General features: G+C 35.5%; 1 protein-coding gene and 1 pseudogene across 1 annotated transcript; both read left to right on the top strand.

Annotated features, from left to right (window-relative positions):
- Window positions 1-1471: 1471 nt before the first annotated feature.
- Window positions 1472-9151, top strand: LOC114756094 (BRASSINOSTEROID INSENSITIVE 1-associated receptor kinase 1-like; annotated as a pseudogene).
- Window positions 9152-10120: 969 nt separating this feature from the next.
- On the top strand, window positions 10121-16902 carry LOC114756093 (BRASSINOSTEROID INSENSITIVE 1-associated receptor kinase 1-like). Its single transcript, XM_028945013.1, has 11 exons — window positions 10121-10545; window positions 11271-11403; window positions 11482-11553; window positions 12161-12304; window positions 13144-13215; window positions 13315-13386; window positions 13474-13550; window positions 14860-14988; window positions 15085-15426; window positions 15783-16177; window positions 16285-16902. The coding sequence occupies exons 1-11, from the start codon at window positions 10443-10445 to the stop codon at window positions 16597-16599; spliced, it is 1854 nt and encodes a 617-aa protein (XP_028800846.1). The 5' UTR covers window positions 10121-10442; the 3' UTR covers window positions 16600-16902.
- The last annotated feature ends 7227 nt before the right edge of the window (window positions 16903-24129 follow it).

The following is a 24129-nucleotide window of genomic DNA, read 5'->3' as shown; positions in this document are numbered from 1 at the left end:
AGTCAATCAACGTGCCAGGTGGTTACGATGATTGAAGCTGAGATTATAACTCAAAACATCAATAAGACTGGAAATTGGCTCCTAATCAACGGTTTTGCCCTCTTTTCAACGGCTTTGAATGATTAAAAAGGATCAACTTGCTTTTGCCACCTTGTTAACGGTTCTGATTGATAATCCAATGAATTCAAAAACTATCACATTCTCTGATTTTGAGATCACAGTTATTTAAGAATATACTTATTTTTATACACATCAAATTAATTATTTGCAAAGAGATTCATCATTAACTACTATTAAGTAAGGTAATATTTTAAGCAATCACGAAATAAAATATCTGAATTTGGACAAGCCAGCAGTAGTAAAAATTAATCAGGCTGAGATAACATTAAGAAAATTTCTATTTTCTTAAACACATTAAGTGACTATAAATAATACGCTCAGTTATAAAAAAAAAACACAAACTAAATCTATTTTAAGTTTTAAAGCATGGCTTTATTTTAAAAGAAAAAAGTACTTTTAGAAAAGAAAAATCGATGCCGTGTAAGTCATGACAAAAAAGTTTTTCTTAGGAAAATGAAATTGAAAAGAATGCAGGAAAAAAAAAAAGGCCATTATTATTAGTTTAAAATAGCTGGTGGGTCAAACACGGAAGAGAAAGAGAAAACCCGCGACACACGTGAACCAAACAACAAATACGTGTTTTCTGGACCAAAAATGGACTGACACGTGTGAAAAAAATATTTTCAAGTGCAAAAATTGATGATGTTTTTATAAATAAAATGCGGGAGTGTTAACTTTTTACACCGGCTACTAATGAAAATGGTACAAAATGTCAAAAAGCTGTGATGAATTTTACTAGCCTAAAATAAAATGTTAAAATTCAAGTAAGAAGATATAAATATCCTAATTTTTGTTTTTATTAAAAAGGTCACAACATGTTGCCAGCAAGCACGTCAATCAATAACATTATACTATTGGGTTTTAAACATAAGAGTTAGTTTGTATTTTTTTTTTTACTAGAAAGATAGTTTGTAATGTAAATTATATTATAAACTAGTTTTTATATGGAAGCATTAGTTTTAAAAAGTATAATGTTAGTCAGTTAAAAAAAAAAAAGAGGGGAAAAGGAAGGGAGAGAAAGAAGTGATGAAATCTCTCAGCGAGACATGTAGCATGCCTTGACTCGGCTACACTCTCCTTTCCACAGTCCACTCTAGAATGCCTTGCAAATTTTGAGGCTCCTCTCCTATCTCTTCCCGTTTACCAGCATTTTCAGCTAAATTAATCGACACCCATATCAGACTACAGCTTCAGATTCCAGAGTAAAACTTGCAGGAGGAGAAAGGTGGAAGCTGGCCAGAAGGTGATTGTGGAAAATCCTCAAGAGTCCATTTGGTCAATGAGGTCAACGTGCTTGCGAGTTTATGGCTTATTATGAAATTCATGGGATTCTAAATGAAGAGGATGAGACATATGGACAGAGTGGTTTCGTCTTTTATGGCTGCTTTACTCCTTTGTGCAATCCTAGTGTTTGATTTGGTGCTAAATGTTTCTGGCAATGCCGAAGGTGGGTGGTGCCTTTTTGTCACTGCTCTTTTGTTTCCTCAATGTTTCATATTACGGATGGTTTTATGCATGGATATAGGAAAAATTCACCATTTTGCTGCTCTTCTTGCTCTGTTAGCTATATTACTTCTTGGTTGACATACATAACTATAGAAGTTAATGGGATTCCTGATAGACTAGCTATTTTAATATTCCAACTTCAAGCTTTTGTCTGTAATGGTTTTGTTCGAGTATGAACAGAGAGGATTGAGGGGGTTTTCAAAAAATTCATTCTTATGCTACATATGTTGGTCCTGGCTTCGGTTGATTCTCCATAATAAAGGATAATAAACGCAAAATTTTATTTTATGCTCACAGTTCAGAGAGACTATTGTGTTCCTATACTTCATTGAGAATTAATAGGTCTGAGTTTTGGAAGATCTGACCATCTTCGAATGGCTTGTCAAAATGTTTTTGATATTTAGAAATGTATCACATTTTTCTTTCCGTCAACATAAATCTTACTGTTTAGCCGTGTTCTAGAACCGTGACAAAGGGTGAACTAAGAAAGTACCCCTCAATGCTTCTTCTTTCTGTATTTCCACTTCCCAGTGCAGCATAAACACTGACACCTTGTTTGCTTAAATATCTTCAATTACTACTCCCTCCGGTCCTCAAAATAACACCTACTTTATATTACAAACTAGGTTTTGTATTAAGGATCGGACGTGTATAATATATTTGGTCTTTAATTATTATGAGTTGTTGCGATGTTGCTTGCATAACACAATATATGATTTAATCTAAAGGATCTCTGCATCTGAAAATTGCCCTTTTCTAAGACAGGTGATGCCCTGAATGCATTTAAGACCAGCGTAGCTGATCCAAACAATGTTCTTCAAAGCTGGGATGCCACGCTTGTCAATCCTTGCACGTGGTTTCACGTTACATGCAATACTGATAATAGTGTGACTCGTGTGTAAGTTATTCCAGGGACTTTTACCTCTCATTAATGACCATTCTGCAGCTAAAAATTCTATTTATTTCTGGTCAGTGATCTTGAAAATGCCAACCTTTCGGGTCCACTAGTTGCACAGCTCGGTCAACTCCCAAATTTGCAGTACTTGTAAGTTTTGAATCTGATATGGTCTTGTTGCACAGAATTTCATCTTTTTCCGGGAATATTACGATTTGACATTATTTCTTGGGCCATTGTCTCTTCTGTTCTTTGGTGGTTTTTTACTTGACGATTTTACCACCAATACAGTGGCTGGGTTTATAGAGTAGGCTTCCGTTTCATTTGTTTCTTAGTGTTCAATCTCTGAGCTTCAAACTTGAGTCCAATTCACTGGTCAATGTCTAAAATTCTCGGACTTCGTCATAGATATTGTCCATATTGGCAAAAATTTTTCTATCGTCCTCCTCTACTTACGCCCCCCCAATCTAGCAGAGTTCAGGCGCTCTACCTTTCAACAAGCTATGAAAAGGATGTATTATTTTGGGGGAAAAGCAGTCCTTATTCTTGTGATGTTATGATACCTGAATATCATGCTACACTGCTCTACAGCATGTTGGAACTCAAACTTCCTTCTGATTATTCATTGGTACTTATCTAGCTGTCTATCCCTTGTTCTCTTGTGATTTCCTACAGTAGAAATTCCAACAGTTTACAAAGTTCCTTTTTTATCCTTGCTTTAGACCACTTTCTTATTTACATGAAGCCTTTGATATGGGGACTTTGAATAAACAATAATTTGTGAAGAACAGAGTTTCCTGGTTGAAGTTTTGTTTGATGTGCAATGACTTTCTTATTTTGCTGGCCTTGCAGCCCTAGAAAGCTTCTTTTCTCTTGTTGCAGTACTCTGATTTCTTCCTCTCCAAGTTTAGACATCACACACAAGATAGATTGAGCCTCCACTTTAGCATATCGGTAGACCTCCCTTGGAGGAGTGTCCCCTTGTAATTGGACTTGCAGGCATATGGGAAAGGTCAAACTTAGTTAGGCGCCATCTTTAGTACTTTCTTATGGTTTTGGATGATGTCAGACTTATTCCTTTTAGTCTCTTCACATGAGGTCCCCAGGCATCAGAACTTGGACTCTCTTTGCTTCTTTAACTTTCCTATAAATAAATAAATAGAGTCCAACTAAGGTTTTTCCACATAAAAGCATGTCAAATCTATAATTTTCTCCTATGGGCAAATCAAACTAGAAATGATGACAGAATGGAAGGAAAAATGAAATAGACAAGTCGTTGTTCATTGTTATGAAAATGCATATAAAATTGAGACTTAACAGTTAGTGCATATTATTGTATAGTATACCGAACCCCAATTTGTGTAGGAAAGGACATGAAGTCTGAATTGAATGTTATTGATCTTAGAGCCTACTTTATGAGTGTTGATCTTCATTAATTCGATTTTAGACCTCATGTCTGAAGATGAAATAGATGCAACAAGGGGGAATGATTTCAAACCTTGAGTCCTTGAACCATTTAAGATTATCTCAAACTTTGAATCCTCCTATGCGAATTTAGAACCAAAATACTTATCTACTTTAGCTATTATCGGGAACTATGCTGTCTATTATTCTTAAATCTCGTGATCAATCTATGGTTGTTACTATAATTTGATCTACTTTCTAATTCATGATGTTGATATTGAGCCATCTTGGTCCTCCTGTAGTTGTTTAAGAGACTGAATTATCTCATGAAGCAGTTACACGTTGTATGTCATACAATCCATCAATATATATATATTTTTTGGGGGTGCTTTTGCTTCAGTTTTACCCCTACAACATAAGGTTTCAACTGCTGCATATCAATTTTGGCCTCATATCTGTCATCACCTATTTGCCAGGATTTTTTTATTTCTTAATTTTGCTCAAATCTGAATTTTTATTCCTTTCTATGCCAGGGAGCTTTATACTAATAATATAACAGGAAAAATCCCAGCTGAATTTGGAAATCTGACAAATTTGGTGAGCTTGGATCTATTCGCCAATCACATATCTGGTAGCATCCCAGGAACATTGGGCAATCTGAAAAAACTACGTTTCCTGTATGACATACTCTTCTTTAATCTGCAGTTTATATTCAAATCTTTTTCAGCTCTTTCTTGATCAGAGTGTCTTGGCTATCTGTTAGGCACTCATACTGCACTGCATTTTGTTTCTTCTTCTTAACATCAGACTATCATCAGTCAAATCGTTACAGTTGAATAATGCACCTGTTGTCTTCCTAGCCTTTTTCCATGCAAATTTATACCAAAGTGTGTTTTAATTCTAAGATAAATTGTTGCTTGGATGCCGATGTCTATTTTTGTTATCCACAATGGCAAAGGAGACAATGCCCTGGATACCTTGTGCGGATAATGGGAGAGTAATGGAATCTTTTTTGTGTTGCTCTCTGGGAATGATGAAGTGGAAACATTCAATGAATAGTTAACTGTGTTTCACCTACTTTCATTCTGTCCCTTAATTCTATTAGTTGCGTTTGTATAAATAAAAAAGATAAGTTAATATGGCATAAAACGACTTCGGATTAGTGTCAAAATTTATGAGGTATTTATGATAATAACTTCGAATTTAGATGAGGATTTTCGTTAATAAAAAAGTATTTCATAAGCAGTTTTTGAATTATGCAGGATTATCTCTTTTGTTTTTTTGACACCAGTGTCTATAAGTGAGGATTAGCATTTAATATCTATTTTGTTTATTGCCCATGGCAATCTATTAATCTTCATTGCAGGTAATGTAGCTTCAGAAATTAGGTTGTGATGGCTTGGGTTCTATCACGTTGGTATTACTTTTAAGCTGAAAGGTCTATAATCATCTATGATGGTCTATGGTGTGTTCTTATGTGTCTTACCATGACCATTCGGTCAAAGGCCAAAGAAGAAAGGATTTGTTTTAACCTTATCTGTAAATTTTCAAATGTAATCATTCAATTCTTATTTGTACTTGAAGCCAATAGTCAATTTATGGATGCATCAGCATTGGCTATATTTGGACATATTCACTTTTCAACAAATTTATGTTCCCAAATACGAGCTTATCTGCAGTGGAGTGACACATTCTATTTATTCATCAAAATATTATGGTTTGTCCATTATTTTCATATTTCTATCTACCTTAACTTATTATTATGTGCAAACTAATCCGTCCTGCTATCTGAAATAGGCGTCTCAACAATAACACCTTGAGTGGAGACATTCCCATGGCGTTGACTACTGTTAATTCACTGCAAGTCCTGTGAGTTTTTCTACTAAGTTTCAATGATCTTGTGCAAATGTGGCCATTAAGTTATATATCTGTAATGATGTTTAAGCTCATGGTCATCTGGAATCTAGTGATCTTTCAAAAAACAAGCTAAAAGGAGAAATCCCAACCAATGGTTCATTTCTATCGTTCACTCAACTCAGGTTGGTGCAAGTGGTTTTGTTTATTTCTGGTGATTATTGAAGAGGAACACATCAAAGTTTTGCTAAACCCTATTCCACTTAACAGTTTTAATGATAATCCTGATTTGAAACCACTAAACGTTACACCTGGGCCAATTTCACCAACGCCGCCACCATCTCCTTCAGGTTTGTTGTCTTTTTCAATAATAATTTAGATTGTTGAAAGAACTACTCTACCTTAGCTTTAGTTGGAGAACAGACCTTTTTGTGCAAATCTATTGAGCTTGAAAATGTTTTGCTGGACTTACACATGTTACCCAATGATGTGTTTTCATATTCATGTTATATTAATAGTGTAGGAATATGTAACCAAAAAAATTACTGTATGAATAATGAAAGAAGAGTGTGGGTTAAACAACCCACACCATAGCTTCCTTTGCTCCTTTATTCACCAATCATTATGCATGCCAATACTGGGCAGAACCAATAGTGGGCCGAATTGTGGAAGAGGAGAAAGGAAAGCATCGACAAATCAAAGACTGCATCTATTTAAACTCTTTGCTGAAAACATAGATGATTCTTGTATGAGTCTGTGACTCATTTATTCTTATCATATACTTAATTCATAGAAAAGAGATCATGACTAAACTTTTTGAATAGAATAATGATTTTCTAGTTAACTTGTAATCTGTAAACTATTTTAGGCAATAGTGCTACTAGAACTATTGTTGGAGTTGCAGCTGCTCTAATATTTGCAGCCCTTGCAATTGCACTTGCTTATTACTGGAAGAGGAGACCGCAATATTATTTCTTTAATGTTCCTGGTAAGCTGAGTAATGGAAAAGATGGTATACATAATGATTGGTGTGACAGCCAGAATTGATTTATCAACATTTTGGCCTTTTACTGGCAGCTGAGGAGGACCCTAAAGTTCACCTTGGTCAGCTTAAGAAGTTTCCCCTGAGTGAGCTCGAAGCTGCAACAGACAACTTTAGTAACAAGAACATTCTAGGTAGAGGTGGATTTGGTAAGGTTTACAAAGGAAGGTTAGCTGATGGGTCTCTAGTTGCAGTGAAAAGACTTAAAGAGGAACGAACTCAGGGTGGAGAGCTGCAATTTCAAACAGAAGTAGAAATGATCAGCTTGGCTGTCCACCGCAATTTGCTGCGGCTGCGTGGTTTTTGCATGACACCAGCTGAACGGTTGCTTGTGTATCCTTTCATGGCCAATGGTAGTGTGGCATCATGTTTACGAGGTATCCTTACTCTTTTACTCTGGCTGTTTGATTATTTTTTCTCCTGGGAATATTAAATTGATTAGCATTGGTTCTACTTATAACCAAAACCTGTATAAGTTGGCATAAAAGGGATTAATGTATTTCCGTTTGAGGTAACATTAATGTTAACTTTAATTTAAAACTCTTTTGTTGTTTATCTTGATTTATTGTTATTGAAATATGAATTATAGTTATCTTGCACTAGGATGCAATCCCAATATAGATATAAATATATCCAGAAAAAATTCTGAATGTTAGATCTTTAAATTGTAGTTTCATATTGAGATGCGTTTATGGATATTGGGTACGCCCTTAAATGTCTTCTAATGTGCCAGACCGCCCGGAATCAAAACCCCCACTTGAATGGCCCGTAAGGAAGCAAATTGTACTAGGAGCTGCTAGAGGGCTTGCTTATCTGCATGATCATTGTGATCTAAAGATCATTCACCACAATGTTAAAGCTGCCAATATATTATTGGATGAGGAATATGAAGCAGTTGTTGGGGACTTTGGTTTGGCAAAACTCATGAATTACAAAGATACTCATGTTACCACTGCTGTGCGCGGTACCATTGGGCACATCGCGCCGGAATACCTCTCCACTGGAAAGTCTTCAGAGAAGACTGATGTTTTTGGTTATGGCGTGATGCTTCTTGAACTAATAACTGGACAGAGGGCCTTCGATCTTGCACGACTTGCCAATGATGATGATGTCATGTTACTTGATTGGGTATGTTTTCTATTTTCTCATAGGATTTTACTAACATTTAGTATTTGGCAACCCTTAAAAATGCTTTTAAAAAGCACTTTTTCGTAAAACGAGGCAAACTCTTCCACATATTTATTTCGTAGACCGTGAAAGTACTTTTAAAACTATGATTTTGTTTCCACCCAAATACCCCCGTAATCAAACACTTTTTGCTAAATATAGTGTCAGTTAGTTTCCTTAAGTGGTTTCTTATGACCAAAAAGTTATTAAGCAGTCAGCATGACAATGCCAACCTCAATTTGCATCGCATTTCCTAACGTCCATTCTCCACAACCATAGGTTTTTGTAATAACTGAAGAAAGCACTATTCTTTACCAATAATTGTCCTGAACAACTTATATGTTGGTTTAGTTGGATTGCTGGTTTAAATGTTACTTGGGCCGTAACAGAAGAACCAACGGATTCTACCTTAAGTAGATAGAATCTGGACAATACCCCTTTCCTGTTTCCATGATTTGGCAACTTGACTCTGCTTTGGATGCAGGTGAAACGGCTTTTGAAAGACAAGAAACTGGAAGCACTAGTGGATGCTGATCTGGGGGGTGATTATAATGAAGAGGCGGCGGAGCATCTGATCCAGTTGGCATTGCTTTGCACACAAAGCTCGGCTAAGGAAAGACCAAAGATGTCTGAGGTGGTAAGGATGCTTGAAGGTGATGGTTTGGCTGAAAAATGGGAACAATGGCAGAAAGACGAGATGCATCGACGAGATAATCAAACCCTTCTACTCAATTCTAGTTGGCCAATCATGGACTCAGCTTCACATATCCCCCCAGATGAACTCTCAGGTCCCAGATGATCTTCTCAACCTTAATACTACGCATCATCTACACAATCCTTTCATAACTATAGAAGATGGCTCGAACCATTTGAAAGTGATAATAGTCAGGAACTTCGGAGCATATGATTTTCTCTGCAGCTTGTGTTTCTTCCCCTTTGATTATGCTGTCCTGATCCCCCATTGATCGTGTTGTGATTGTTGCAAGAAATGTATAATTGGAACTCTAGTGCAAAAGTGACCATCGTTTGTGTTGTATTATATGTAGGAAAAATTAATGTATAGAAAAGTGATGGAATCTTCTTTTCCTTTTAAAATTAGGTACACAAACAAAGATGCAAATTTTGGGGATTTCAAAAGCCAGTGCTCTTGAATTTCATGGAAATCTGCTATTGTCAGGATAACCATAAATGAGGCCTTAAGTTTTTAAATTTGTAAATTTTTAACTAAATATTTATAACTCATTTTTCAGTAAAAATTTTTAGGATAAAACTATCATATAATTGACATTTTTGGAGCTAATTGTCATTCTCAAAAAATTGATTCTAGTTAAAACTGGTTGGATTTTCATTCCCACCTCCATTTAGAATAGATCTCGGTTTTGTTAGCCCAACATTAATTTGTTTACTCTCTTTGTAATTCCCCTAAAAATCAAAATCTAATTTTGGAAAAAAAAAATCCTCAAGACAATTTTAGCAAGAAAAAAGGAAAAACAGAATGTTGCCAATATAATGCTCCTTCCATTAAAAGTGTGGCAAAGAGAGGCCTTTAAATACAGCATATCAAAGAGTGACAAAAAGAAGACCTATTTACCTCATAGTTTCTAATTATAATAGTGCAAACATTTTGGCATACTTGTACAGGACAAATAAAAAAGGACATAAGCGCATCATACCAAGGTATTTAAAAAAATTCTAAATACAATATAATATCGTAATTCTTTAGTAAATTTCATCAAGAATTTTTGTTTCTCGAAGGCTACATTCCGCTCCATACTTTAATATTGTGAGTTCGTCAAATTGTATCTCTTTTCAGGTCAATATTCCCGTGTTCTTTCCTATTTATATCATATCAAATTATGAGGGTTTTTTTTTTTTAAAAAAAAAACATATTCTAATGGTCCAAGAAAGGATAAATTATTCTCACGTGCGAGAAAAAGCAGGAGGTGGGGTCATCCACAGACCGGTAAGCGTCTGGCGCGTCTTTGACCCTTCTCACTCTTCCCAAACCCCACCCTCCCTCTCCGGGCTCTGGGTCATTTTCCTCTGAATTTCATTTTCTCATCACAGCTCATCACTCGTAAATCAAATAAAAACGAAACGAAATTGAGTTAAAAAAAAACATGGAAAAGACCAACGAAGAAGGGAAAAGAAGTGGAGAAATTTCTCAGTCAGACGAGGGAGTATGCATTGACTCGACTATACTTTGCTTTCCGCAGTCCCCTTTACAATACCTTGCAAATTTTGAAGCTCTTCTCCTATCTCGTCCCGTTTGCCAGCATTTTCAGCTAACTTCATCACAGTTCCAGATTCCGGAGTAAAATTTGTGGGGGGAGAAAGGTGGAAGCTGCCCGGAAGGTGATTGTGGAAAATCCTTGAGTCCATTTGGTCAACCAGGTCAACGTGCTTGTGAGTTTATGCCTCGTTATGAAGTTCATGGGATTCTAGTTCAAGAGGATGAGACATATGGACAGAGTGATTTCGTCTTTCATGGCCGCTTTACTAGTTTGTGCAATCTTAGTGTTTGATTTGGTGCTAAATGTTTCTGGTAATGCCGAAGGTGGGTGGTATCTTTTGTCACTGCCTTTTTATTTCTTTGATGTTTCATATTACGGATGCTTTTTAATGCATTGAGATGGAAAAATTGACTTTTTTGCTGCTCATCTTGCTCTGTTAGCTATATTACTTCTTTATTGACGTGCATAACTGGAAAACTTAATAGATGGAGTAGCTATTTTAGTATTCCAACTTAGCTTCTCTGTCTCTAATGCTTTGTTCGAGTATGAACAGAGAGGACTGAGGGGTTTTCATGAAATTCGTTCGTATGCTATATATGTTGGTCCTGGCTTGGGTTGATTGTCCATAATAGAGGCTAAAAGTTATTTTATGCTCATAATTCAGAGAAACTGTCGTGTGCTTATACTTAATTGAGTCTGTGTTTTGGAAGATCCGACCATCTTCGGATGGCTTTTCAAAATGTTTTTGGTATTTAGAAATAAATCATATTTCTCTTTCCGTTAGGATAAATGTCTTACTGTTTGGCCGCGTTCTAGGACTGTGAGTAAGGGTGAACTGAGAAAGTATTCCATCATGCTTCTTTTCTCTGTATTTCCCACTTCCCAGTGCAGCATAAACACTGACACCTTGTTTGATCAAATAATTTTAATTACAATAATAAAATTGGCTTTTCATAATTGTGAGCTGCCGAGATGTTGCTTGGATAACAAAATATATGATTTAATTTAAAGGATTTCTGCATCTGAAAATTGCCTTTGTCTATGATAGGTGATGCCCTGAATGCATTTAAGACCAGCGTAGCTGATCCAAACAGTGTTCTTCAAAGCTGGGATGCTACCCTTGTCAATCCTTGCACGTGGTTTCACGTTACATGCAATACTGATAATAGTGTGACCCGTGTGTAAGTAATTTCTGGGATTATTACCTATCATTTATGACCATTCTGCACATGTTAAAAATTCTACTTATCTTTGGTCAGTGATCTTGGAAATGCCAATCTTTCGGGTGAACTAGTTGCACAGCTTGGTCAACTCCCAAATTTGCAGTACCTGTAAGTTATGAATTGGATATGATTTTGTTGCACAGATTTGCATCTTTTTCTGGGATATTATGGTTTGACATTATTTCTTGAGCCATTACCTCTTCTGTTCTTTGTGGGTTTTTTACTCAGTGATTTTACCTTAAGGTCTTGAACCATTCAAGATTATCTCAGCCTTTGAATCCTCTTATGCAAAGCTAGAACCAAAAATCTTAACCACTTTACTTATTATCATGAACTGTTTTGTTACTATCATTAGATCAACTTTCTAATTCCTGATGTTGATATTGCTCCTCCTCTAGCTGTTTAAGAGATTGAATTGTCTTGTGCAGCAATTATGTGTTAACAACTTTGGCTGTCTCCCAAGCTTATGCTTGATATCAACTTGCCTCTAGAGATTATTTTATAAATGAGCGAAGCAAAATTCACACATTGTCTGTTGTACGATCCATTAATGATTTTTTTTTCCCAGTTGTGTGTGCTTGCTTCAGTTTTCACCTTATCAATACAAGATTTCAACCACTCCATACCAATCTCGGGCTCATATCTGTCATCATCTATTTTGTTGGGATATTTTTCTGTTTGCTCAAATCTGAATTTGTGTTCTTTTCTATGTCAGGGAGCTTTATAATAATAACATTACGGGAAAAATCCCAGCTGAATTTGGAAATTTGACTAATTTGGTGAGCTTGGATCTGTACACCAATCACATATCTGGCAGCATCCCGGAAACATTGGGCAATCTTAAAAAACTACGTTTCCTGTATGACATGCAGTTTATTTTTAATTTTTTTCAATTCTCTTTCTTAATTAAAGTGTCTTGGTTATCTGTCAGGCACTCCTACTGCACTGCATTTTGCTTGTTCTTCTTCTAAACATCAGACTGTCATCAGTCAAGTAGTTAAGGCTTTCAGCATGCATGGTTGAGGGCAAGTAATGTGTTACAGTTGAACAATGCACTTGTTGTCTCCTGGTCTTTTTCCATGCAAATTTATTATATCGAAGTGTATATTAAAATGGGAAGGGAGGGTGTTGTTTTGCTGTCTAATGTATTCTCAGAAGAACTGAGTATCAGTAAGCTTGCAATCAAATGATCAATGATTTGTTAATGGACACTGTATATTAATTTTAAGATAAATTATTGCTTGGACTCCAGGGTCTATTATTTGTTATCCTCAATAGCAAACAAGGAGGCAATGCTCTGGATACCTTGTATGGGTATTGGGAGACTAATGGAATCATTTTTGTCTTGCTGTCTGGAAATGATGAAGTGGAAGCATCCAATAAACAGATTAACTGTCTTCTACCTTCATCATTTAATTCTTATTTATTTTAATCTTATTAGTAAATTTTCAAATGTAATCATTAAATTATGTACTTGAAGCTAAAAGCCAATTTATGGGTGCATCAGCCATGGTCATATTTAGACGTATTCAATTTTCAACAAATTTACTTTCCCAAGTACAAGTTTATGTTATCTGCATTGAAGTGACACATTCTATTTATTTATCAAAATATTAGGGTCTGTCCATTATTTTCATATTTCTCTCTAGCTTAGGTTACTGTTATTTGCGAACTAATCCTTCCTGCTATCTGAAATAGGCGTCTCAACAATAACACCTTGGCTGGAGTCATTCCCATGGCCTTGACTACTGTTAATTCTCTGCAAGTTCTGTGAGTGTTTCTTCTAAGTTTCAATGATCTGACGCAAATGTGGATATTAAGTTGTATATCTATAATGAAGTGTAAGCTTATGATCATTGTGGAATCTAGTGATCTTTCAACAAATAAGCTAGAAGGAGACATACCAACCAACGGTTCATTTCAATCATTTACTGAACTCAGGTTGGTGCAAGTGGTTTTGTTTACTTCTTGTGATTATTGAGGAGGAACATACCAAAGTTTTGCTAATGACCCTGCTCCACTTAACAGTTTTAAAGATAATCCTCGTTTGAAACCACTAAACATTACACCTGCACCAATTTCACCTACGCCGCCGCCATCTTCAGGTTTGTTGATGTCTTTTTTGGTGATATTTTAAGTTGTTGAATGAACTGCTCTACCTTAAAGCTTTAGTTAGAAAACAGACCCTCTCATGTACAAACCTACTGAGCCTGAAAAGCAGTCAGTATAGGTTTTCATTGTAACTACCTTAAGTTATAACTAAGCATTAAAATTTACAAGCACGCTTAGCTGGCCTTGCACATGATATTTTCAATCTGACTTGGGCTAATGAGAGCCCAACATTGCTGTAATTGTTTTGTCTTTTCTTTTCGTTGTATCAAAAAAACGCTGGACTTGCACATGTTACCCAATGATGCATTTTCATATTCATATTCCCTCCAGTCCTATTTATAAGCTTCAAATTTTGGGAGGGGTGTGATCCATTTTATAAGCTTCAATTTGGTGTTTGTCTTAATATATAATGCACTTTTTCCAATTTTACCTTCAATTATTTGTTCTCGCTCCTTTATCATAATCTCTTTTATCACATTTTTCCATACATTCTCTTTCGTCCTCTTTTCCATTTATTATAAAGACATTTGAAAACAAAAGTATATTTATAATATATATATTGTTTTTAACTAATTTTAACTTATTGTTCATTGTCCGTGAATTAGTTATTTGAAGCTTAATAAGGACCGGAAGGAGTATTATATTAGTACTGGAGGAATAATGAGAGAAGGTTGTGGGTTAAACAACCCACACCATTACTTCCTTTGCTACTTTCCCTGAAGATAAGTGTGCAAGGTGGGATAATTGTTGGGTGGGAAGGTGGCGAGGTTGAATGAAATAATATGCTCGCCAATTCTGGACAGATGTGTGGGGAAGGAGAAAGGAAAGAACTCACAATTCAAAGACCGTATAGCTTTTTTAAATTCTTTACCATAGTCATTGATGATGCCTCTGTCTGTGCTTCATTTATTTTTATCAAATACTCTCTGTGGTCCTTATTATAAGACACTTCTAACTAATTCACACGTACTAATAAAAACAATTAAGAGCATTGAATTTGTCATAAAATTCGCGTGATTTCCAACAATACCCTTATTATCTATACTAAACTCCAATATCTTATTAATTTTTACTCTCTCAATACCCTGATTAAATATATGCATATATTGAAAAAAACAATATTTGATATTCATTGAAACTGTTAAAGCGTCTTATAAAAAGAACAAAAATACCTTCTCGAAGGTGTCCTATAATAGGGAATGGAGGAAGAATTTGATTTATAGAAAAAAAAGAGGTCATGATTTTTTTTTTTAAATAGAATGATGATTTGCTGGTGAACATTTAATTTGTAAACCGTTTTAGGCAATAGTGCTACTGGAGCTATTGCTGGAGGAGTTGCTGCTGCTGCTGCTCTATTATTTGCAGCCCCTGCAATTGCACTTGCTTATTGCCGGAAGAGGAGACCACAAGATTATTTCTTTGATGTTCCTGGTAAGATAAATAATGGAAAATATGGTATACATAATGATTGGTGAATTATGTGACAACCAGAATTGATTTATCAGGATTTTGCCCTTTTACTGGCAGCTGAGGAGGACCCTGAAGTTCACCTTGGTCAGCTTAAAAAGTTTGCCCTGCGTGAGCTGCAAGTTGCAACGGACAACTTTAGTACCAAAAACATTCTGGGTAGAGGTGGATTTGGTAAGGTTTACAAAGGACGGTTAACTGATGGGTCTCTAGTTGCAGTGAAAAGACTTAAAGAGGAACGTACTCAGGGTGGAGAGCTGCAATTTCAAACAGAAGTAGAAATGATCAGCTTGGCTGTCCATCGTAATTTGCTCCGGCTGCGTGGCTTTTGCATGACACCAACTGAAAGGTTGCTTGTATATCCTTTCATGGCCAATGGTAGTGTGGCATCATGTTTACGAGGTATCCTTATTCTTCTACTCTGGCTGTTTGATTTTTTTTTCCTTAGGAAGAATTAATTAATTAGCATTGCTTCTATTCATAATTGAAACCTGTTTATGGTTGGCTTAAAGGACTTATTGTTTTTCCTTTTCCTGTTACATTTAAGGTTGACGTTTATTTCAAACTCACTTCTTGTTTTCCATTAATGAAACATGCATTATGCAATTCCTGGAAGTTATTTGGCACTGAGATGCTAAAACAATATAGATATAAATACCTCTAAAAAAATCTAACTGTTAAATATCTAAATTGTAGTTTTATAGTGAGATGCGTTTATGCATATTGGCCATGCCCTCAAATTTCTTCTAATGTGTTAGACCGCCCGGAATCAAAACCCCCACTTGAATGGCCTGTGCGAAAGCGAATCGCATTGGGATCTGCTCGAGGGCTTGCTTATTTGCATGATCATTGTGATCCAAAGATCATTCACCGAGATGTTAAAGCTGCCAATATATTATTGGATGAGGAATATGAAGCAGTTGTTGGGGATTTTGGCTTGGCAAAACTCATGAATTACAAAGATACTCATGTTACCACTGCTGTGCGAGGTACCATTGGACACATCGCGCCAGAATACCTCTCCACTGGTAAGTCTTCAGAGAAGACTGATGTTTTTGGTTATGGCGTGATGCTTCTTGAACTAATAACTGGACAGAGGGCCTTTGATCTTGCACGACTTGCCAATGATGATGATGTCATGTTACTTGATTGGGTATGTTTTCTGTTTTCTCATAACATGTTACTAACTTTTATGTGATTTGGACGCATATCTTTTTCCTGTTTCCATGATTTGGCGACCTGACACTACTTTGGATGCAGGTGAAAGGGCTTTTGAAAGACAAGAAACTGGAAGCACTGGTGGATGCTGATTTGGGGAGTGAATATAATGAAGAGGAAGCGGAGCAACTGATCCAATTAGCCTTGCTTTGCACACAAAGCTCGGCTATGGAAAGACCAAAGATGTCTGAGGTGGTAAGGATGCTTGAAGGTGATGGGTTGGCTGAAAAATGGGATCAATGGCAGAAAGACGAGATGCATCGGCGAGATAATCAAACCCTTCTCCCTAATTCGAATTGGCCAATTGTGGACTCAGCTTCACATATCCCCCCAGATGAACTCTCAGGTCCCAGATGATCTTCTCAATCTCAATACTACTTAGCATCTATGCAATGCTTTCATAACCATAGAAGATGGCTCAAACCATTTGAAAGTGATAATACTCAAGAACGTTAGTGCATATGATTTTCACTGCGGCTTGTTTTGCTTTCTTTTTAACTATGCTGTCCTGATAAGATCCACCATCATCGATCGTGTTGTGATTGTTGCAAGATATGTATAACTGAGACTCTAGTGCACCAGTGACCGTCACTTGTGTTGTATTATATGTAGGAAGAAATCAACTATAGAAAATAAATTAAAGTCTGTTTGCCCTTTCAAGGTTATGGGACACAGACAAAGATGTAGATTTTGGGGATTTCGAAAGTCAGTGCTCTTGAATTTCAACGAAATATGGTTGTCAGGAGGACACTGAAATGGTTTTCGCAATTTCTGTGCAACTGGCAGTTCTAGCGGACAGTTACCAGAAAACAGAATACACAACTAACTTAAAAAAATAACTAAAACAAAGTTTTGATTGAGTTGAGAGATTAGCGTCTAAAGGGAAGAATTAATTTAATGGAGAGCATCTAAACTCATAAATCACTGAAATATGTCCTATTAAATCTAGAGGAGTAAAAATGTATCTCTAGTAATTAATTAATATCGAGAGGTGTGCGGCTAGGCTGAGCTTTTTATTGGATTCAAAGATGTTATGTCACTTATTTTTATGATAACAAAATTAAGAAAAAAGGTTGTTTTGCAGGATTATAAATGGTTTATTCATAAATGTAATAATTGGATCAAGAAGAGAAGGGGTGAATTTTGTAACTGTCATGTTTTTTCTATTTTCTCAGAGTCTCTTGTAAAAAGAGGTGAGAGCTTTGATTTCAAAATTGCATGTGCTTAAATGATTTATAAAATCTAGAAATCAACGTTCTTGTGCAAAAACATTAAACTTCAAATACATTAAAAAAACTTCAAATATGTTAGAGTTTTCCCCTGTTCTTAACACGCCAAGATTTGGAGAGTCCATTACTTACAGCATTTACATTCCGATATCTCATTTGCCTTTAACAATTAAGTCATAATCTACTTTTTTTTCTACATTGTGAAAAGTTTTAATCAATTTTATTACTCACCCAATTCACTCCCTCTTTGACCCTAGCATGATTTGACAAAAAATATAACTTAAATCTTACTGAAGAACTTCAGTAATTGGTAAAATCAATTTTACTTTGGATGCAGTAAGAAATAAGAGGAGGTTGCCATGACTAGACATCAGCTTTGGGACAAAAAACAGAGCTTGCACACTCATTTGAGTATGACATTTTTAACTTAATTAGATATATACAAGTTTATTGAATCATTATTGAGTTTTTATTCCATATCTTTGCCACTTCAAATTTTGATGGTTGTTTCAATGTATAGATTCCTTATAATTCAGTTTGGATACCTCATTATTTTAACAAAATAAGGTTATGCCAAACTTGACATGTAAAGAGTTTTTTGATAGGCAAATATCAGCTGCAAGAAATTACACATATGGCAAGCTTCAAATCTAGACTTTGTGACAAATGCTTAAAGATTTCATGTGAGGCATAAAGCAAACATAAAACTGACAAATCCTTAAAGGTTTCATCAAAGGCACCAAGCAAACATAAAGCCAGATCTCATAGCTATTTATTAGACTAGATTATTCACACATCTTGATTCACTAAATGCTGGATTGAGATATCATTCAAAGGAATGGTTAGTGGCAGTTCGGAGGATAAAAACCTTTTAGACACTTGTTGCATTGTTGGTCGAGATTTGGGAGATGGATTCAAGCATACTAATGCTATTTTGACCAAAAGAGTCACATCTCTTGCATCTTTTTGTAATGGCAGTTGGACATGTGGGTCTAACACGTCCTTTAGCAAAATGCTTTCAGTATTGTCCTTTGACAAAGATGATATCAAATCTCTAAGATGTCTTCCCATAATTTTTTCCATTGTAACTACTCCAAAACCATAAACATCACATTTTTCAGTCACAACCAAGGTGTATGCAAGTTCTGCAAGGAACTGAAAGTTTAAATAAATATTTATCAAAAGATAAATAATTGTAAAATACAACACAATAAGATAAGTAGCAAAGAAATCAGGAAAGCTGACTTAGAGCAATATAACCATAAGTACCAACTAGAAGAGTTTGATTAGATGCATCTGGATTAATAATTCTAGCTGTGCCAAAGTCAGATAGAAAAGCCTCCATCTTTGAGTTCAACAATATATTACTACTTTTTGTGTCTCGATGGATAATTGGAGGAGCACAGTCATGATGCATATAGAATAAAGCATTTGCTATTCCTTTGATGGCATTCACTTTCTTACTCCAATCCAACTCTTTAGCTTCAGCATCATTATTCAACACATAAAAAAGGCTTCCCCTTTCAATGTATTCATAGACGAGAAATATGCATTGATTATGTATGCAAAAAACATGAAGCTTTACAATATTGTGATGTCGAATTTCACTTAACATCTTCACTTCATCGTGAAAACTCTTAGCAAAAGATGTGTTTTCATATTCTCTTCCATGGAGCTTTTTCAATGTTACAATTTTGCCACTAGAAAGTTGTGCTCTATAAACACTTCCATAGGAACCGGTTCCAATTCAATATTTGATGTCAAAGTCCCCTATTGCTTCAATAATATTTTCATATCTAATTTTTCCATCATAATGTTGAAATGGCTGAACACCCAAGAGGGGGGTGAATTGGGTGTTGATTAAAATTAAAAATCTTTTCACAATGTAATGAAATTCATAAGAAATTCTAAGTATAAAAAACAATGAATCGAGATAAGTATAATCACAGTAGTAAAATGGTTTAGCTGGAAATATAAAAAGGTAAGGGAAGAGAAGATGCAAACAGTGATTTATCCTGGTTCGGTCCTCACTGACCTACGTCCAGTCCTCAGGCTCCCCCTGAGATTTTCAATCGACTATCTCCCTCAAGTTTAACACGGGTACTTGAGAACCACTACAATCACAAGTTTGATCCGGGCACTTGTGACGCCACTTACAATTCTTAGACTAACCAGTCTAATTCAACAACAACCTCACACCGAGGTAATACTCTCCCTTACTCACCGTAAGGATACAATCTAATAATGATAATGAAGATTGAATATTTCTTCTCTCAAAGAAGTGATAGATGAATCTTAAGCACGTTTGGGAAACTCTCCTCTCTATCTTACGGATACATATGTTTTCGTCTATGGAGCACAGAGACAGGGAGTTTTCTTTCGGAGCTCTAAATGAGAATATGTTGATTCGGCATTTTAGCATTTGATGTTGTAAGCTTGGACTCTTCTCTTTTTCTTGTTTTGAATGCTCTTCTATTTATAGATGATGTTGGGTACTTGACCGTTAAGCATTTTCTTCCCGTTTGGCTTGAAGAATATGACCGTTGAAACTAGCCGTTGGAAGCTCTGATGAAAGTCGATTCTTCACATCATAAATTCGTTGTGGCTCTTTACCTGAAATAATCTTCCTCAAATCAAGTGATAAGTATCTGATAATCTTAGAAACAATAAGTTGGAAAACATAGAATCAATCATCAGATCTTCAGATATTCAGAAAGTAAATAATCTTACTTAATCGATGCCTTGATCGATAATCCTTTGATCGATTATATTATCGATTAATTACATGAAGAAAAGATATAGCAGATAGATGCAATTATCGAATAGATTATGGATCATATGATGATCGAACGAATGATCGATAAATGATGAAGCATGAATACAGTGACCCAAAAATGATTTATGCAAGAATAAACCTTTTCAAGTTACTTTTGCCTTCGTATCCTTTTAATAGAGAGTTATGTGTAAAAGAAGGCTGAGAAAAGCTTGAAAGAAAATAGATCATTGATTTTAAGAATCATCATTGTCGACTGATGTTTAAACGGAAAACGTTCCATGATCGAACAAGTGATCGAACACTTATTGATCGAACAGATTATCGATAATCCAAGTGTTACAGAAATGAAACTTCAGTCATTGATGATCGAACAAATTATTGATAAATGGATGATGGATAAGGTTATCGATAAACAAAGTGTTATAGAATAGAATTTTAAGTAATGATTTTCCGAACACATTATCGATAAACAAATAATAGATAACCTTATCGATAAACAATAAGCAAAAGTATATTCGGAGAAAACACATGCTATGTAGGTTGATCGAATAGGTGATCGATTAATGAGTGATCGATAAAGTTATCGATAAAGTAAAACAAGGAGATTTAATCCTGTAAATTCAAAGAACTGATTTATCGATCTCGTTACGTGAAAAACAGGGTAGACATGTAAGAGCAATGATCGATCATATTATCGATAAATGACTGATCGATGAGGTAATCGATAAATGGAGACTAAAGCAAAACATAGAATGAGTAGAACGCATTACCATTTATCTGTCTTCTCATCGATAATCTATTTATCGATCATGCTATCGATAAATGCCTATTTATCCATAACGTTAACTTTGTTTATCGATCAAGTGATCGATGAATACATTTATCCATAACATTATCCAAAAACCATTTATCCAACAGGTTATTGATAAAATCTTAATAATGCATGTGAAGATAAAAGAGAAGAATCGAAGAGATAGTACCAGGAACTCGATAAAGTGATCGAATACGTAGTTGCTTGATCAGGCTCGAGTAACATATGATAATGGCTTTTCATTTCTTCATCTCTTCTAGAGCTTTTACTCAATAACATGTTTGAGTAGCATGTTGCTTGAGAACTTAATCGTTCAGTGTAGAACTTCTGGTCTTTGCCTCAATAAATTCGAAGTCTGATTCCAGCAAAACGAAGGTCAACTTTGGGTGATCATAAATCTTCCAATTCAACTCCAATTTTTGCAAATGACCTATCTCCAGAAAGCTCTTTGAGTCTACTTTCTAATGCAACAAGAATCACCCCAAAATTCGTTGTGGTTGCAAAGTTATATTCATCACAGTGACTGAAGGTCGGAATCAAGGCGTTAATCCTTACTGCAATGTTTCGAGCAACATATCTCCCTCATATGAAACTCTTTGAAGGTGAATTTGGTGTCCATGAACCGTGTTCTGAGTCTAGTTTCATAGGAATCAAGTTTCACCTCAAACGGATTTGTGATTTGAGAGATATTGAAGAAATACCGAACCTATGTCAGAGCTGAACGAAGAACAGAGCATAACAGAGGATGTATTTTATCGATAACTTGATCGATAAATGGATGATCGATCAAGTGATCGATAATTGAAAATCACCTCTGAAGCTTATTTTCCATGTTTATATGAAGGGTGACTCAATATATGATGGTATAACTTCCCGTTGTATATTTTAGCTTCCGACTGAGCCATTCAAACTTCTGATTGAGTATAGCAACATTTAACATCAAATCTATGAACTTGAATCTTGATATTTTCATTTGATCTTGCAAGTTCTTCTTTTCTCAATCTCTCTTCTTCTTCTTCCTCTTGATCATTCTCCATAACTCAAAGTGCAACATAATAACTCCTTTCTTTTCTTGAGGAAACTATGATAGTAAGTCAAAATATGAGATAAATAATTTATGTAAACTTTTTGCTCTATTATTTGACATCATCAAAACTAATCATATCTAACATTCTCCCCCTTTTTGATGATGGCAAATCCTTTGTGAAAAATATGGATGATACGAAATGAAATCAGATGCAACATATTTTTCATGCCTATCTCTCCCCCTATTTGACATCAGCAAAAAGTTTAAACGACATAGCTCCTGTGTGGGGGGTAATCTTTCCCCCTATATCATTCTCATCTCTCAGTGCGCACAAACCATGTAATGCATCAATATTCATAAATTATAAAGGAGAGGGTTTAGAAATGCTCATTTGAATTCGGCAAGTTGATAAATTGATTCATGAAGTCCATTGCCAGGCATAATGCTCATTCGTATTGGCATTGGTGATTATGCTTTGAAGGTTGATGCCAATAATCTTTCTATCTTCAATCACTTTCTCTTTTCTCCATATCTTGATTGCGCATTAAATTATCAATCCTCAAATTGGATAATTTATTCTGTAGTCCAGTGAGGAGTTTCTTTCATAGCATAAATTCTCCTGTTAAGAATTCAACAACTTCTTGCAAGGAGAATAGTTAGTACAATCAAATATCAAATGTATACATAATCCTTTCTATAAATTGCTTTCGAATTGGATCATGAAAGGAAAATGTGAAAGCAACTCATCATCAAAACTAATCAATTGACAGTGAATGCAGATGAGTATACTATTTTGACGAAGGAGATGAGCTTTTAAGATATAAGACACATGTGAATGTGAAGTTCCCCTTTAATCAGAAAATTGATAGGGTGGAGACTAAGGATGATCGAATAAGAATAGTTGAAACACAATGCATAATTATAGAACACGTTAAAGCAATTGATCGAATATGTTATGAATAATTTTTGTAGTGAGAGTCATACCTGTCTAAGTTGATCGATCATGTGATCGATTAACAGTTATTCGATCAATTAATCGATAATTCTTACCAAATTGAGTGACTTGTCTCAAATCCTTGTTGCTCCTGATCGATGTGTTGATCGATAATGGACTTATCGATAAGCTTATCGATAATTCTCCCTCCAATTTCGTTCTTTCGCCTTACATACTTCATTTATCGATCAAGTGATCGATAAATTAACCTTTCCTTGTAGCATGATTATCGATGTCTTCATCGATCATTCCATACTTTGTTCACCTCTGTTTTTCAACATCAAAACAGAGCTTTCCTACACAACAAATTTCTATCCTCTTCGATGCTTAAATCAGTCTTCTAATAATCAAAACATTAAATCGAAATACTCAAAATAAAGAAGTAATGCAGAATTTCTTACAGCTCATTGGGATTTACCATTCCCAATTTTCTTCTGAAGTATTTGGACTTCTGCTGGTCGAGAGGCTTTGTGAAAATGTCTGCTATTTGATATTCAGTAGGAATGAGTTCTACTTCTACATCTTTCTTTTGAACATGGTCCCGAATGAAGTGATATTGAACATCAATATGCTTGGTTCGGGTATGATTGACTGGATTCTTAAACAGGCTGATTGTGCTTGTGTTGTCACACAGGATTGGGATTTCCTTCAACTTGATTCCCAAATCTTGTAATTATTGTTTTAACCATAAAATCTGAGCACAATAGCTGGCAGTGGCAATGTATTCTGATTCTGTAGAAGATATGGCCACAGTGTTTTGTTTCTCACTAGACCACGAACAAGACAGCCTCCTAGGAATTGGCATTGTCCACTGGTGCTTTTTCTGTCTGTTTTGTATCCTCCGTGATCAGCATCTGAGTATCCTATTAGATATTCTGCGCCTTTCTTTGGATACTAGATTCCCAAACTTTGTGTACCGACAAGATATCTGAGGATTCTCTTGACGGCTTCTTCATATGATTGCTTGGGAGCTAATTGATCTCTGGCACACATTCCTACGCTAAACTGAATGTTTGGTCTGCTTGCCGTGAGGTAGAGTAGTGATCCAAT

The sequence above is a fragment of the Neltuma alba genome, unplaced genomic scaffold (assembly GCF_004799145.2).
Source record: "Neltuma alba isolate B1F8T4 unplaced genomic scaffold, ASM479914v2 tig00010371_pilon, whole genome shotgun sequence".
NCBI classification, from domain to species: Eukaryota; Viridiplantae; Streptophyta; class Magnoliopsida; order Fabales; family Fabaceae; genus Neltuma; species Neltuma alba.
Note: the sequence above shows the minus strand (reverse complement) of the source record. Positions and strands in the feature narration are given on the sequence as shown.